At 61.8% G+C, this 15,118-nt stretch overlaps 1 protein-coding gene across 10 annotated transcripts in view; it reads right to left on the bottom strand.

Annotated features, from left to right (window-relative positions):
* Positions 1–15,118, bottom strand: part of KCNN3 (potassium calcium-activated channel subfamily N member 3) — a 124,496-nt gene that overhangs the window by 23,256 nt on the left and 86,122 nt on the right. For 8 of the 10 annotated variants that reach the window (XR_007148130.1, XR_007148129.1, XM_047840447.1 and 5 more), the window contains 2 exons: positions 7,655–7,796; positions 1,703–1,813 (listed from right to left, as the gene is read on the bottom strand). Coding sequence is in view for 8 of the 10 variants with exons in the window: in XM_047840447.1 (XP_047696403.1) it covers positions 1,703–1,813; positions 7,655–7,796 (253 nt within the window). In the remaining 2 variants the exon portion in view is untranslated. Of the gene's footprint in view, positions 1–1,702; positions 1,814–7,654; positions 7,797–13,138; positions 13,430–13,841; positions 14,002–15,118 lie in introns of those variants that run through there. The other 2 variants (XM_047840455.1, XM_047840456.1) reach the window with 2 other exon arrangements.

Genomic DNA, 15,118 nt, shown 5'->3' with positions numbered 1-15,118 from the left:
GCGCACCGGCACCTTCCTGCCAAGCAAGGTTTGGAGAAGAGCCTCCGGAAGGCCTGGTCCCTCCAGCTTTGAAAATCCTCGCTCTGAAAGAGGGGCCCCTTCGCTGTGTTTGCTTCTCTGGGAAGAGATTAGACGTTCAAGGGACATTTCAACGGACTTAAGTGTTCTCAGAGAAGCGAGCCACAAATACTTGCTGATTTGGTTTTCAGCCCTACTTCTCAAAAAGTAAGTGGCCTCGAGGAGGATTTACGGAGCGTCTTGGAAGGGTGGAAGCTGGCCACCACAGTCTGCGCTCGCACACTCAGACCGCAGGACGGTCGTTTATTTTCCCGCCGTATGAAGGTGCTGGCTCTCTGAGTAGCCTGAGACAAGGAGCACGGAGCAGACCGGAGGAGACGGAGACGGTAAGGAAGCAGCTCCTGAGAAGGGTTCGAGGCCAGCTGTCCTGCCCCTCTCTCGCGCGCCGGATCGTTCGTAGGGGAGCCGCCAGGGCGCCTGTGGCCAGGTGCTCCAGTGGCTTAGCTGACCTGCTCAGTCGGCACCCAGCCGGGCCTTGTGTGCACGTGCCGGGGCTGGCATCTGGGAAACCCACTCAGAAACCCACTGGGAACGGCCCTCAGCGCTGCCGTCTTGAAGGTAAATTGTGTTTTCTCTTGTGCAGTGGACAGTCTGGGCCACGCCGTGCCACGTTCAACCATCCGCATGTCAACGCTAGGCTATTTGCCCGGACCCGTTCCTTTCCACATCTGTGGAGGCTCTTTGAAGAATCCGATACATGTAAATCAAAGACCAAACAGTCAAACCCCATCGATTATTCTGCTGAGCATGCAGACGCCTCAGCACCCTCGTGTGCTCCCGCGGCCTCCCCAGCACTGGCCGTCCAGTGGCCGGCCGGGTCCCTCACACTTTCACTGCCGCGGCTGTCATCACAGGGTCCTGCGGAAGGCCTGCCACAGCGGCCAGGTCCCCAGCACAGGCTCTGATGCCCTCTCGACTCAGGGACAGGACAGCCTCACAAGACATCCTCTTGCTGACCTGTGTCTTGCCTGCAGCTCTAGAGAGTTCTAGAGAGTTCTCCATAAGAGCTGTCGTTAGGAAACGGCTCCCACCTTGCTTGTGTGGCGGTTGTCCGGGAAGGACCCATCTTGTCCCTCCCACGGGGGCCGTCCCCTTGCCTGACGATCTGGCGGGCCTTCTGCGGCCGACCCCTCCCCCCGTTCCCGCCTCCAGATTTCCTCCTCCTTAACCGCCAGTGAGGAGATGGCCCAGAAACCCCAGAAGGGGGCTGGGTGATGACGTTTAGAAACGTGGGCTCTGCTGCGATGGTCGTCTTTAATGATTTTGTAGAAAGAAGTGCATTTAGATACATTTCCAATATCGTTTTTCAGACCCAACTGCCCTTCCTACTGTGAACATATCTGAGCCTGAACGAAAACGCTGCCTCGTGCTGAGCGGTAAGTTCAGCGCCGCCGGGAGAGGGCGCGGGCGACGCCACCGGGTGCCGCAGAGTCGACCGTGCCTGCACCGCGCACCGTGACCCGCTGGGAGACGGGAGCCCCTGTGTGGAGGCCGCGGGCTGGGCTCTGGGCTCCCTCGACCCCCGGTGGAGAGTGTGACCCGACCTACATCGCAGGACCGTTAGCCTGCGGCTCGCTGCCACGCGGGTCGGAGTCCCCCCGAGTCGCGGACGGCGCTGTTTTACCCGTTTGGTGAGCTGAGTGTCCATCATGAAGTTGTGCACGTGCTTCTCCGCCTTGGTGAGCTCCAACTTCCGGGCCACCACAGCCACCACGAGGGCAGTGCAGCCCGCACCCTGTGGGGGGACAGCAAGGGGCGGGGGAGGGCACGTGAGCACAAGGCAAGTGCAGGCAGGAGACGGGAGGGACCCCCCTTCGCGCCCACTGCGGGGGTCCTGGGAGTGGACGGGCACCTGGAGCCTTCCGGGGCCCCGAATGCCACCCTCGGGAGGGGCCCGCCAGCCTCTTGGCTTGGCCGAAGGGCTCACCTCCGGGTGCCCGAATCTTCCCACAACCAGCCAGTTCCTAACGGAGCAGGGCGGGGCTGAGGCTCCGGGGACAGTCCCCGGTCATCGGCAAGGCTTTGCGGACACCAGGCCTGCTCTCCGGCTTGCTTACACACGCCCAGCGCCAGCCCCAGACCGGGGCCAGGGGAGAAGACCACGCCTACACCAGAGGGGGGCCAGCTTCACTGCCCTGGAGACTTTCCCTGGAACCATCCAACAAAGAGACAGCGCAGCCCCAGGCGGCACCCCACGGCTGTGCTCGGCCCGCACTGGGGTCCTTCTGCCCAGAGGCCCCGGCTGCGACGCGGCCCCGGGACTGGCCCTGTCTCCCTCCCACCAGAGGCTCCTCGGGCCCACGCTGTGGAGACACAGCAACACTCCTGCTCCGACCAGGGCTTAAGGGAACCCCCAGACGCCCTCAGTCCTTCCCGGACCAACGTTCTCACTCTGCGGGGCGGACGGGGGTCCCAGAGCCCCCTCCTCCAGCCCTCGGCCGCGTAAGTGACAGTCTGGGGAATCAGCACACCCTGGTGCCCTCCCTTGTCCTCCTGGTGAATCTGAGTCCTGTGCAGTGTCTGTCCCAACCCACCTGCCAGCTCGGGGACAGGGAGGTTTATCCTCTGCTCATCCTTCTGCCCTGCCCTGCTCATGCCCTACCCCAGCCCCGCCCCTGCCCCTGCCCCAGCCATGCCCCTGCTCTATCCCGCACAATGGCCGCACGGGAAGAGAGGAGCAGTCTGGCCCTCTAGATGCGACACTATTTGCCCCGAGCCCGGTTTAGCACTTAGAGGTGGCAGGACTGAAAGGCTCCATCCTTGATGTTTTCGGCTCATCGGTCTAAGTTAGAAATAGAAATGGACGCTTTAGGAGGCACGTAACCAGTACCGCAGCTGGGAGGGGTGTCCGTGGCGAGCCCCCTCCCCTCCGTGGGCAGCGAGGCCTGTGCGAGGCTTTGGCTGAAGGACCGGTGCGTTCCCCGGCTTTTCACAGTGTCCCCACTGGATGGTCTCATGTTGCTCGGTACATTTGGAGCCACCATTTCCGGCACGACCAACTGGAAAGGCCTGGGTCTGCGAACCCTCCTTTCTGACCTTGTTTTCCTTTTGTTCAGGGATGGCTGTGTGTTCTTGGCATCTGTGACTTGCAGAAGACCGTGCCCACTTTTCAAAGGATGTGTATGGGCACTTGGGCAGCCTGGTCTAATGCTGTAATTGATTTAGCCAAGCCTCCAAACGCAAAAAATAGCTTCAAAGAAGCTGTCCTGGGGGGAAGCTGTGCTCCCTCCCTTCAACCAGACCGCGTATAATCCCGCTCCTTTATACGGGGTTCCAAACGTACTCTGGGCCGACAGTCCAAACACAGGGACTTATCACAGTGTTCAAAACGGACATTAGATGGAGAGGGCTCTCCCTAGGCTCCGTTCTCCCTCACCTCCCGGGGTCAGCTCCGCTTCAGTCGCCCCTGAGAGCTGGGGGCAGAAGACGCCTGAGGAGGGGGTCCCCCGCTCATCGTGTAGCTTTGGGGATTTCATCAAAACAGTCACTCCAGCACCATCCTGGATTTACAGGGTCCGAAAAGAGGGCCCCGGCTCTCGCCATGGCCCACAGCCCAGCTGGTTAGATGCAGGGGCTTCTAGTTAGAAGTTAGAGTGTTTTAACTAATATACAACTAAGATAAGTTTCTGCACGGAGACAGTAAGGTGGATTGGATTACATTTTCAATTTCTTTTCACTTAAAGATGCCAGGACTTCCTTGTGGATATTTCTCTGGAGGATGCCAGGTTCTTAACCTCTAATTCTAACCTGAGTACAGAAGCAGAGAATACTCTCAACTTTTTTTTTTTCTTTTGGAAAACCCATCCTCTGGATGTAATCAGGGGAGTCGCTAATCACGAAGCCTCGCTTGATCATTTCCATGAAAAGACAACCTGGTAAAGATGGGGTCAGACATCAGCAGCCTCTGGAAAGTGGAGGGCTGAGTGCTGAAATGCACACTGCTGTCCCCCGCGCAGTGTGTGTGAGAGAGGTGGAGAGACAGACAGAGAGGAGGAGGGGAAGAGGGAGGAGGAGGGGGAGGAGAGGGAGCAGAGAGGGAAGGGAAGGGAAGGGAAGGGAAGGGAAGGGAAGGGAAGGGAAGGGAGGGGAGGGGAGGGGAGGGGTGCAGAGAGAGAGGTTGCTGGAGCAGAGACCAGACAGGGAACACTGGAGCTGCATCCTGAAGCAGCTGGCGGGGGGGGGGCGGGGGGCGGGGGCGGAGGGGGGGAGTGGAAGGAGGGAAGGGAAAGGGAAGAGGGAAGAAGAGGGAGAGACGATGATGGGGGTGAGTGAGGCAGGAGGGGCAGGGAGGTGAGGCTGGAGTCAGGAGGTAACGGTCAGCTGGCCCTCTGGTGGAGAAGACTGGTGACGGGAGCCCCTCCTGACGCCGTGTTTGCCAGTAAGCTGTCTAGTGATCACCTATGTTCCCGCCGGGGCAGTGAGCCCTTCTCCAGGTCAGGTGCCCGGGGGCGGGGCCGCGTTGGGAGATGGAGGGGCAGGATGGCGTGGGATGGAGAGGACGAAGTGGCTGCTGGCGTGACCTCCACAGGGTCACCCTGGGGAGCAAATCCATGACTGAGCCCTCGCCTTCAGACGTGCCAAGTCCAGAGTCACAAGTGACACCGGCTGGGCTCCTGGGTCTCCCCGGGCCAGCTCCTACCCCCGAGGGAGGGGCGGGAGGGCAGGGTCCACCTGGACAGTGTGTGGTGAGCAGGCCCACAGGAGCGGCCCATGAGGGTGAAACTGCCAACTCATCCCTACATCTGGGCCCAGAGACCAGTGTCCTCCTCACCGGTCCCCCTTCCGGAGACCGGAGTCCTCCTCACTGGTCCCCCCTCCGGAGTCCGGAGTCCTCCTCACCGGTCCCCCCTCCGGAGTCCGGAGTCCTCCTCACCGGCCCCCCCTCCGGAGTCCGGAGTCCTCCTCACCGGTCCCCCCTCCGGAGTCCGGAGTCCTCCGCACCGGTCCCCCCTCTGGAGTCCGGAGTCCTCCTCACCGGTCCCCCCTCCGGAGTCCGGAGTCCTCCGCACCGGTCCCCCCTCCGGAGTCCGGAGTCCTCCTCACCGGTCCTCCCTCTCCTTGATTCCAAGAAACACTTTCCAGCTGCAAAACCTCAGAATCTGGAAAAACCAGCGTCCAAGGGGGAAAGGATGAAGTGTCCTTAACTAAAGAAGCATAAACTAAAACGAGGCGTAAATTACGGTGACGGTGACGAATGGGGGAATCCAGCCCGGAGGGTTTACGCTGTCTCTACAGCAGACTCCACCCGACAACTAAAACCACGGCAGTTGGTTTGGAAGCAAGGTGTCTCAGGGAGAGGCTCGTCAGTTTGCAGTTGGTTTGGAAGCAAGGTGTCTCAGGGAGAGGCTCGTCTTCTCAAACTGACGGGAGGCAGATGCGCCTCTGAGCCCCCCCCCCCCCCCCAGGTTCAGAGAGCATCTCTCCCGAGGCCTTGGGGGAGACTCAGCGTCCCCAGCAGACATCCCACAGCTTTGTCTCTGTGTCCCGAACTCAGGAAGGGCCCACGGGGCGGGTGTGGCTCGGCTGCACCGAAATGGGGCTCCCGCGGCGTGGTCTGGGCCCCGGGCTCCCCCGACACCCCACACCCCGCAGCCAAGAGGCTTCCAAAGCACCGCCTCCCGGGTGTTGCCATTTCCAGTTCTGGTGGCTAAGTACCGACAGCTTTCTCTCTGCACTGTCACCAGCTCGTGACGTTCTCGGAGGAGAGATGCTGGACTTTGACAGACCTGCTTCTGTGGCTGAAGCCCCTCAAACACTCCGGTCCGTGCCAACCACCGCAGGTCGTTCAGACCACGGAGCACCTGGCTTAATGGGTGATAATTACCCCCTTTCTAGGATCGCCAAGAGAAAACAATGATTAAGACTATTTACAGCCGCAGCACACAAACCCATCCTCCCCCCTCCCCCCCAGGCCCCGCAGTGTCCATGGTAACCAGGCGGGAAGCCCTACCTGTCCTTGGGAAGTACCCGAGGGGGGGGGTGCTGGGAGGCTGGGGGAGGGGAGGGAGGACGGCTCAGAAACCCCAGCAAGAATGACTCAGCTAGAAAAGGGCCACTAGGGCTCCCTCGTCTGACCCCAGAGGGAGGCAGTGGACGTTAACGGGGGCCATGGCCCTTGACCATACAGCCCCCCCCCCCCCCGGCCCCTGCACCCGGAGAGGGAGACGTTTTGAACAAAAGAGAAGATGAAGGGCCTGAGCTGTGTTGTTCATGCGGGAGAGGATACGGGCCTCCCTCACCCGCTTGCTGCCCCGGCTTCAACCACCCCTCCCCGCACAGGGACACAGCCCTGTGCCCCGGAGCCGAGGACCCCACCCCGAGGAGGAGGCTGCTGGCAGGGGCCCAGGGTCCTGGGGAGCACATGCCTGGAGCCTGGGGGAAGCTGCCCACGATGCGCTCCGGGGGCACAGCCACGCAGAGCCCCGCCCCCACCCCCCAACCCCCCCAGCCCCCCCCCCCAGTCGAGCCTCTAAGACGCCAAGGCTTCGGCCTTCAGGCCGCGTGTCACTAGGTGCTGGAGGGAGGCCATCGCCTGGTTTCTGGTGGCAGCTGGAGTTAGGCCAGACAGACTCCTACCGCCCGATGGACGGGGGGCGGGGGGGGGGGGGGGGATGGGAGGGGATCGTTCTGAGGTCTCGCTCACCGGGGATTCACACAGCAGGTGCTAAGCCCCCTCCCCCCCCCCCCCAGGGGCCGTAGCCGACTTGCTAATGTGCGCCCCCGCCAGGCCTCCATGGGAAGGAGCTGCAGGGGCACGGCATGTCCAGGCAGGTGTGGCCGCTCGGGGGCCCCGACCCTAGACCCTCCTCTGCTCCCAGGGGCCCGAACTCAGCGGCCTGGCGTCCGAGATCGGTGCTAGAAGGTCAGGTCCGGGGGGGGGGGCGGCCCCCACCCTGGTGAGAATTGAGCACCCTTTATGCTGCAAACGGGGATGAATGAAGTCTGAGAAGCACCAAGAGGGAAGGCCCCCCCCCACCGTGTGGGGTTGCGGGGGGGCCCCGGCACCTAGAACTGCAGGCCTGTGCGCGCTCACACCCCCGAGGCCACCCCAGGCTTCCCTGCAGCCTTCTCCTCGGAGCCTTGGGGGTCCTCTCCTGAAGAGAGGTCACTGAGCAGTGGTCCTGGGCCACAGCTGCAGGTGTCATGCGGCCAGCGGGAGGCGGTGGCGGTGGCCGGCCGCACACCGACTCGGGACACGGGCCTCTCGTGGCCAGGTCAGCGCCCGCCCCGGATCCCCGCTCTGGGAGTTCCAGTGACGGTCCCTCGGACGTGGCGCTCAGTCTGTGGGGCCCGAGGGCCCTGTCGCTTATGGCCGCGGGGTGGTGCCGGTGGGGGCATGGGGGTGGGGGCCAGACCCAGGCCAGCCCAGCCCAGCCCACCTGGGGGGCCGTGGAGAGGCCACGGCGGCCCGGGACAAGGAGCTCTGACTGTGCTAGAAAAGGAAACTGAGCCGAGAAGCACCTTCCTGGCCGTGTCCGGGGAGGGGGCGCCCAGCAGCCGTCCTGCCCGGAAGACCCCTCCTGCGCTCTCACGGCGTTTGCAGGTGGGGAGGGCGACGGGCGGGCCAGGTACTCACCATGATGCCGGTGAGAAGGCAGACGCCCTTCCCACAGTACGTGTGTGGGACCATGTCCCCGTAACCGATGGAGAGGAAGGTGATGGAGATGAGCCACATGGCACCCAGGAAGTTACTGGTCACGTCCTGCTGGTCGTGGTACCTGCCGGGGGCGGGGGCGGGGGGGAGACAGCACTTAGTGGAAGGAAGTGCCAGCCCCGGACGCAGAGGCCGCGGGCGAACCCGGACGGGGATGGACTGGGTGTTGGCTGAGGTGGACCCAGTGGTGCTGGTGACGGAAGGTGCCACGACTCTGCCAGCCCGGGCCCCGCCCCCGCCCCCGCCCCCCGCCCCTGCCCTGACCCTGTCCCCCGCCCCGGCTTGGTCCCAGAGGCCGCGCTGGCCGTGAGTGCACCGTAGACGCCCTTCGAGTGTCGATAAAATAGCTTCGGATGAAATCATGCGACAGTGAAATTCAGACGTTCCCTTCCAAGTCGACAGCCTGAGCGGATGTGGACGTGACTGATCCGAAATGATGGCTCCCGAGCAGGGGAGAATGTCAAACCCACCAAACACATTTAGCAATCTCCTGTAAGGCTGACGGGTCCTGAAGAACCGGCCCGTCACCGCTGTCGGGAGGGGCGCCCTGGGGGCTGTTTCCAGGGGACACTGGGGTCCCCACAGAGGGATGGTCTCTCTTCTGGGCTGGACGGGGCTCTTGGCTCCCCTGCCCGGGGAGGAACCGGCTGGAAGGACGCGGCCACCACCCCCCTGCCTGGTGCCGAGGGCGCCCCACCCTCTCCCTCCCTGCTCTCACCCCCAGACACCGGAGCCCCTGTGTGCTGGCTCCGTGACAAGTACGGACAAATACTGAAACACAAAGATGAGCGAGCGGGACACGGCCTGCCCTCAGGGCTCTCGGCTCAGGGGACAGGCCGGTGAGGACTTTCGCAGAAGTGGGTAGACAGGGCGCTTGAGTGACAGGAGGAAAAGGGCAGTGACCTTGACCCCAACACTGGCAGGTTAGTCAGAGGACGGAGCCCCCAGGCAGGCCGGGAGGAGGGGGGTTCAGGCGGAGGGAGCGCCCTTATGAAAGCCGGGGCTCGGCTGGGGCGCGGCAGGTGCACCCGGGGAGGCAGGGCAGGTGAAGATATTCCCCCGCCCCAGGTGCCACCCCACCCCCAGTCAGGCTCCCCCTCGCGTCCCCTCGAGTCCCCTCTGTCCCTTCCACTCCTGTATGCTGCTCTCGGGGGAGCCGTGGAGGCAGACCCCGGCTCTCAGGGCCTGTCCTGGGGTCACCAGTCCGTCCTGAAGAAGTCTCGGGTCAGGTCTGAGGACGGCAAGGTTGGGGCGCAGGGTGGAGAGAAGGTGAGCCGGCGGCCTTGGGCTTGGCTTCAAGCCCCACCTCCACACCAAGAGGCTCTGTGCTGTGGGCAAGCGACTTAACCTCTGTGACCCCGTTTCCCTATCTGCTGACAGGAGGGCCAGTGACCAGGAGCACCAGCAGCCCAGGGCTCCGCCCAGGACGCGGGCACTCAGTGTGGGCAATGGTCACTGTTGGGGGTGGGGAGGGGGGACAGGTGTCGTCACCCTGAGAAACTACCCACAGCACGACAGAGGCAGGGACGAGGACAGCAGGGGAGCGAGGAGACCTTTGTGAGAGTCTTGAAGTCTGAGCTGCAGATGTAATTGACAGGAAGGCATCTGCTGCGAGTTCTTGGACACAGAAGGGACACAAGACACTGGTGTCCAAGGAGGACTGTTCCAGCAGCTGCCCGCAAGCCTGAGGAAAGACAGCAAGCCCCGGGCACGAGACCTGCTGGAAAGTGTGCAGGTGCCCGGGGAGGAGCAGTGGAGAGCCTCCACCGCCAACCGCGGGTCTGGACTGGATTTGTAGCCTGTCTCCCGAGTGCGTTACTGGCCCCTGGGTGTTCACAGCCTGCCTCTCTGCAAATCCGATGCTTCAACTAGTGTTGCTGGCTGCTCGGCGGCCTCGGGACCCGGGCCTTTCTACTCGCACACGAGTGGTTACGAGAGAAAGAAATTAGAGTCCAGGTTGGGACTCAGTATTAGCAACAGCTAGCTGTCTTTTTGTCACCTTGATGTCTGACTTACTGTGTTATTTCTCTCTACACTCTCTTTATGTTCTTGTGGGTTTCTTCTTCATTCACAAATACAGTTACATGGGAGCTGGCCGTGTGTGCTGCAGAGGGAGGCAGGTCTTGAGGACGCCATTCACACACCGCCCGCCAGACTGGAGTGCTGTTCCCTCCGGGGAGGGGGGGAGCACAAGGACGTCCCACTGCCCCACGCGGCTCAGCAGGCGGGAGGCCGTGGGTGGGGCCTGAGGGCGGTGGGTGTGGGGACCAAGCTGTCTCCAAACCCACTCACCATCTCACAGTGGTTTATGCCTGTCACCAGCCTGCATAGTCATGTCTTGCCAGTGTTTGCAACAGAGAATTTTTCAGAGCCGTGTTTTGCTCTAAAGGCTAGGGAGGAAAAGGTGTCTTTTTTTCTAAGGACAGTTATTATAGTTATCCGTTTATCGTCAGGGTGTGCTATGGTTTTCCCTTTCTACTACTATGAAACGGGTGACAGACACAGGGGCCATGTAACAGCTGGTTGCAACTTAAACGCACACACCGTTGCCCTCCGTAGACCCTCCACGCAGGCAGACGACCGGGGTCCCCAGAAATCTAAGGACAGTTGTGAACATGAAAGACACAGACCGAATCAGTTGACAGAGAAGCAGGACTCTCGACCACATACGGACCGTGGCGGAGAAGAGCTCGTGGGGAAAACCCTATAACCAAGGTGAGGGAGACAGACTCTGGCCCCAGGAGACACGGGTCAGTGCCACACAAGGGGGTCTTTCTGGAAGGGCTGGGGGTCAATGGAGGGGTCTCCCAAAAGGCAGGAAAAGACAGAGATGAAAATACGAGCAAATCACGGAGTCTGTCTACCAATTCAGATAAGAATAGTTTCAGAAAAAGAACTGGAAAAAAAAAAGAGAAGGAGAAGAGAAGTCACCGTTAAGGAAATTAAAATAATGTTTTTTCCAGAATCAAAGAACATAAGTTTCTAGATCAAGGGCCCCCTGTCCCCAGCACAGTACACGAAAAGACTCACATTCAGGTGCATTATTGTGAAATTTCATAAAACCAGGGGAAAGAAGAGAGGCTATGGAGCTTCCAGAGTTAAGAGAGAGAGGGAGGCAGAGAGAAGAAGAGAGAGGGAGGGATGGAGGGAGGGAGGGAGGGAGGGAGAGAGGGAGGGAGGGAGGGAGGGAGAGAGGAGGGAGAGGTCAAATGTGATGAATCAGAAATCAGAGTAACTTTGGACTCTGACAGCAACCCTGGGAGCCAGCAGTCCATGAAATAAAGGCTTCAAAATTCCAAAGGGAAATTATTTCCGAACCAGCCAAGGTGTCAGTTAAGTCAGAAGGTGGAGGGAGGACACTTTCAGATGTGCAAGAGCCTCAAACATCTGTCTCCTCTGCACCTGTCACTGGAGGCCACAGGAAGCTGCGTGTCACCCGAAGAAAGGAGGAACCCCCGGACCGAGGAAGCGAGGCCCTCCAGGAGGGAGGCCCAGGGGGCCGGTGGCGGGTGGTCCTTGGATGCGGCTGAGCGCCAGGCCTGGAGGGCCACCCGCCCCGGCTAGAGCAGGCCAGAGGCTCTGGGAGACATCTCTCCAACACGCTGCCCAAGAAGTTAAAATCGATGGAAAACCGAACGTGCCCGAACGTCCTGGGAAGTTGGACGGCTGCCAGAATGTGGAGCTCACTTCGTGATAAACACATACAAGGAGCGGGGCAAACGGACTAACGTGGTCGTTACCCGGGAGACACAAAAAGACCCGCAGGAAAGGAGCCGCCATCCTTCGCTACAGGCCCAGCTGTGAAGAGTCCGGGGAGTGCTGGCCGGACGAGCAGAAGGCTGCGCAGGAGGGGGTGTGGGCGGGCGAGGGGCTGTGTCCTCATCCCCCACCTGGGGGGCCAGTGGGCGCACAACTGAAGTTTGGGAAAGCAGCAGCACACGCATGTTACTCGCAGACGTGGAGGCCCACCCTGGCACGAAGGAGCACAGGAGGGCAGAGGGCTCCCTCTGGAGAGATGCTCCCTCAGGAGGAATGCTCCCTCTGAGGGGTGCTCCCTCTGGAGAGATGCTCCCTCTGGAGAGATGCTCCCTTGGGAGGAATGCTCCCTCTGAGGGGGGCTCCCTCTGGAGAGATGCTCCCTCTGGAGAGATGCTCCCTTGGGAGGAGTGCTCCCTCTGGAGGAGTGCTCCCTGGGGGGAGTGCTCCCCCTGGAGAGATGCTCCCTTGGGGAGGGAGTGCTCCCCCTGGAAGATGCTCCCTCCGGAAGAGTGCTCCCTCTGGAGAGATGCTCCCTTGGGGGAGTGCTCCCTCCGGAGGAGTGCTCCCTCTGGATAGGTGCTCCCTCCGGAGGAGTGCTCTCTCTGGAGAAGGGTAAATGGGAAGATCGGGGGCAGGGCAGCAAATAGCACACAACAACGGACTCTAAGCGTATCCTTGCATAACTTCCATAATATTGAACACAGAACCAAACCTAAGAGAAAGACCCCAAAAATACGCTAATGTAAAATTCAGTTGGGAAGCCTAGACACAAAATAAGCGTCCCTGAGCTCACTGCAACCTGCCTGCTGGATGGCCTCATGTGCTTTTTGTGTTTGGGCACCGCAGCCGCGGGGGCACAAGCTTCCTGCGTCTTTCCGCACAGGTACAGACACCTGGACAGCGTGTGGTCTAGCTGTGCCTGCTTCCGGGCACCACAGGGATGAAATCGCACCCCAGGAGTGTGGTCACAGCCTCAGACACGGTCCCCTGCCTCCTCCACGTACTTTTGTAATCCCCTCCTCCGAGAGTGGGCTGGCCCTGGCGACTTGTCTCTGACAGACAGAACACGGCGGAAGCGATGGGCCATCAGCTCTGAAATCCAGCTATAAAAACACCACAGCCTCTGTGCCGAGCGACCCGAACCTTGTTCTCTTTGGGATCGCTCCCGTCCGGGGGAAGCCACTGGCCGTGCCGTGAGGTGACCCTACGGAGAGGCCCGCCTGGTGAGGGGTCACAGCATGCCCACAACGGGGTGAGCGAGCTTGGAAGCAGAGACCCTCTAACCTGAGCCTTGAGAGGAGACCGCAGCCTGGGGGGCAGTTTGACTGCAATCTCACGAGAAACCCGAGCCGAGGTGCCTGCTCAGGCTGCCCCCGAATTCCTGACCCTTAGCAACTGTGACGTCGGCAACATCTGCCGTCTCAAGGTGCTGAATTATGGGGCAACTTGTTATGCAGCGACAGATAACTGATATGGTGAACTTCTATGGACTGCCTTTTCCCCTCCCACCCGGGCCCCTCCCAACGGGACCCCCCACCCCCAGCCTCTCCCACCCTGGAGTCCTCCCACTGGGAATCCTTTCCCTGGGGCCCCTCCCACCAGGACCCCCTCTTCCTGGGACCCTCTCGCGGAGGCGGTGGCACGCACGTCTCCGCCGGCGGTTTTCTGGGTGGACTTTTGCCAAACGTGGAAGATTCGGGACGCGGGCCTGGGGTCGCACGTGGACGTGGCCTCGCTGACAGGCGGGAGGGACTCAGGCGAGAAGGCCCAGCTCAGCCTTCCCGGGCGAGCAGCTCTCCTCCGTCCGGTCTCCTCCTCCCCTGTGGTGCCGAGGCGTCCGGCCAGCCTCTCCGGTTTGCCCACGGAGGCGGCAGCCGGGGGACCCAGCCGCCAGTCCACTTGCTTCACGACGGGTGCCGTCGCCCTCTCCGAACGGCTCTGAAACGGGAAACCAGCTGGCTCATCTGGCAAACCCTTCTGAGTCAGTTTCTCTACTCGCAATGTTTTCTTCCTTTGTGTTAAAAAATATTTCCGTGTTTCCTGATTTGGAAATGTTTAATAAAAAGCACGAAACCGGAGAAAAACAGTATGTTTGGAAGAAGCACTGGACCGCGGCAAGTGTGCGTTTGGCGGTGTGGGGAGGCGGTGGCCGCGGGCCAGGCCCTGTGTCCCTCCCCCCACCCTTCCGGAGCCTCTGCGCTCGGCCTTCTCCCTCGTCCCCCGTCTCCCCCTCCTCTGACCCGCACCCCCAATCTCTCCTCTCCTCTTTCCCGGTCACTGACTCAGTCGGTCTCTCGCCCTCCCCCTGCCGGGAGGCCCCCTTCGTTTCCTTCAGCTCAGGTGCACTTACTCTGCAAACCTGGACTGTGTCCCTACGGGGCGGCCGGACACCGAGGGCCTGCGACGAACGGACACAGGTCTGTTCCCCCGGCGATCTTGTGTCCACGGACCCAACGGGCACCTCCCACCCTCGGACACCAGCCCCAGCCTGGGGCTTCGCTGAGGGAAAGGGCAGGTCAGCTGACTTGCCCGCCCGCCCCGCCCCGGGGCCCTCCTCCTCCTCCTCCTGCCATCTCCCACCTGCGGGCAGTAAACACCACCACGCGGCCACACGGGGACACCTGGCCTCCGCTGGCTCCCCCACACCCCGCACTCGCTGCCCGTCCCAGCCACGCCCCCCAGCGGCACCCACCTGCACCACTGCCTCAGTGTCCCCAGCCGGCCTCCTTGCTCCAACCCGTGCCCCACTCGGTCGCCAGGCAAGTCTTCCCCAAACACAAGATCCTCCCTGCTTCGTACCCGCCGTGGCTCCCACCGGCCGAGGGCGGGGAGGAGGGCGATCTCGGCGTGCACGCTCTGGGCTACAACAACCGTCGGTCCGGAACCTGCAGTGGCTGAACACCTGATGCTCGTGAACAGCCCACGTTTTGCGTCGGGGAACGTACAAAGCTTGCCCCTATGACAACCTCGCTTTGCTCTCTTGTGCTCTGATTCGCCTTGTCCTTGGGCAAGGAAGCGGGGGGACCCTATAAACCGGGGACCGCCTAGGTTGGGTTTCTCCTGTGTCGCCGGAGTAAGAGAAACAAATAAGGTTGGGAGCAGTGGCTTTGGTACAGGATTGAGTCCGAACTCCGCCTGGCGAAAGAGGCTGGGCCCACCGATGCTCCAAGCCTCTCGCGGATGCCCTGGCAAGCATCTGCTGGGCACGTCTCCCACCCCATACCACCCCCTGCCCACTACTGGGCCCCTCTCCACCCCATACCCACCCCCCCCCCCGCCCACCACTGGATCCCTCTCCCACCCCATACTGCCCTCCACCCCCACTGCTGGGCCCCTCTCCTATCCCATACCAGCCCCCTCCACTGCTGGGCCCCTCTCCCACCCATACTGGCCCCCTCCACTGCTGGGCCCCTCTCCCACCCCATACTGGACCCCTCCCATGCTGGGCTTCACTCACTCTGGCCCCTTGGGCCCAGGAAGTCGCCTCCTCCAGAAAGCCGTCCCGGATCAGGTGCCCTCCACAGAGCTGCCTCCCCCCCCCACCCCCCACTTCTCCGTGACGGGAGCTGACGGTGTGCTCACCCCTGGGCTTGCCCTCCTGCATGGCCTCCCGCCCTCCCCCCTCTC

Source organism: Prionailurus viverrinus, chromosome F1 (genome assembly GCF_022837055.1).
Source record: "Prionailurus viverrinus isolate Anna chromosome F1, UM_Priviv_1.0, whole genome shotgun sequence".
NCBI classification, from domain to species: domain Eukaryota; kingdom Metazoa; phylum Chordata; class Mammalia; order Carnivora; family Felidae; genus Prionailurus; species Prionailurus viverrinus.
This window is presented reverse-complemented; position numbering and strand designations above follow the sequence as displayed.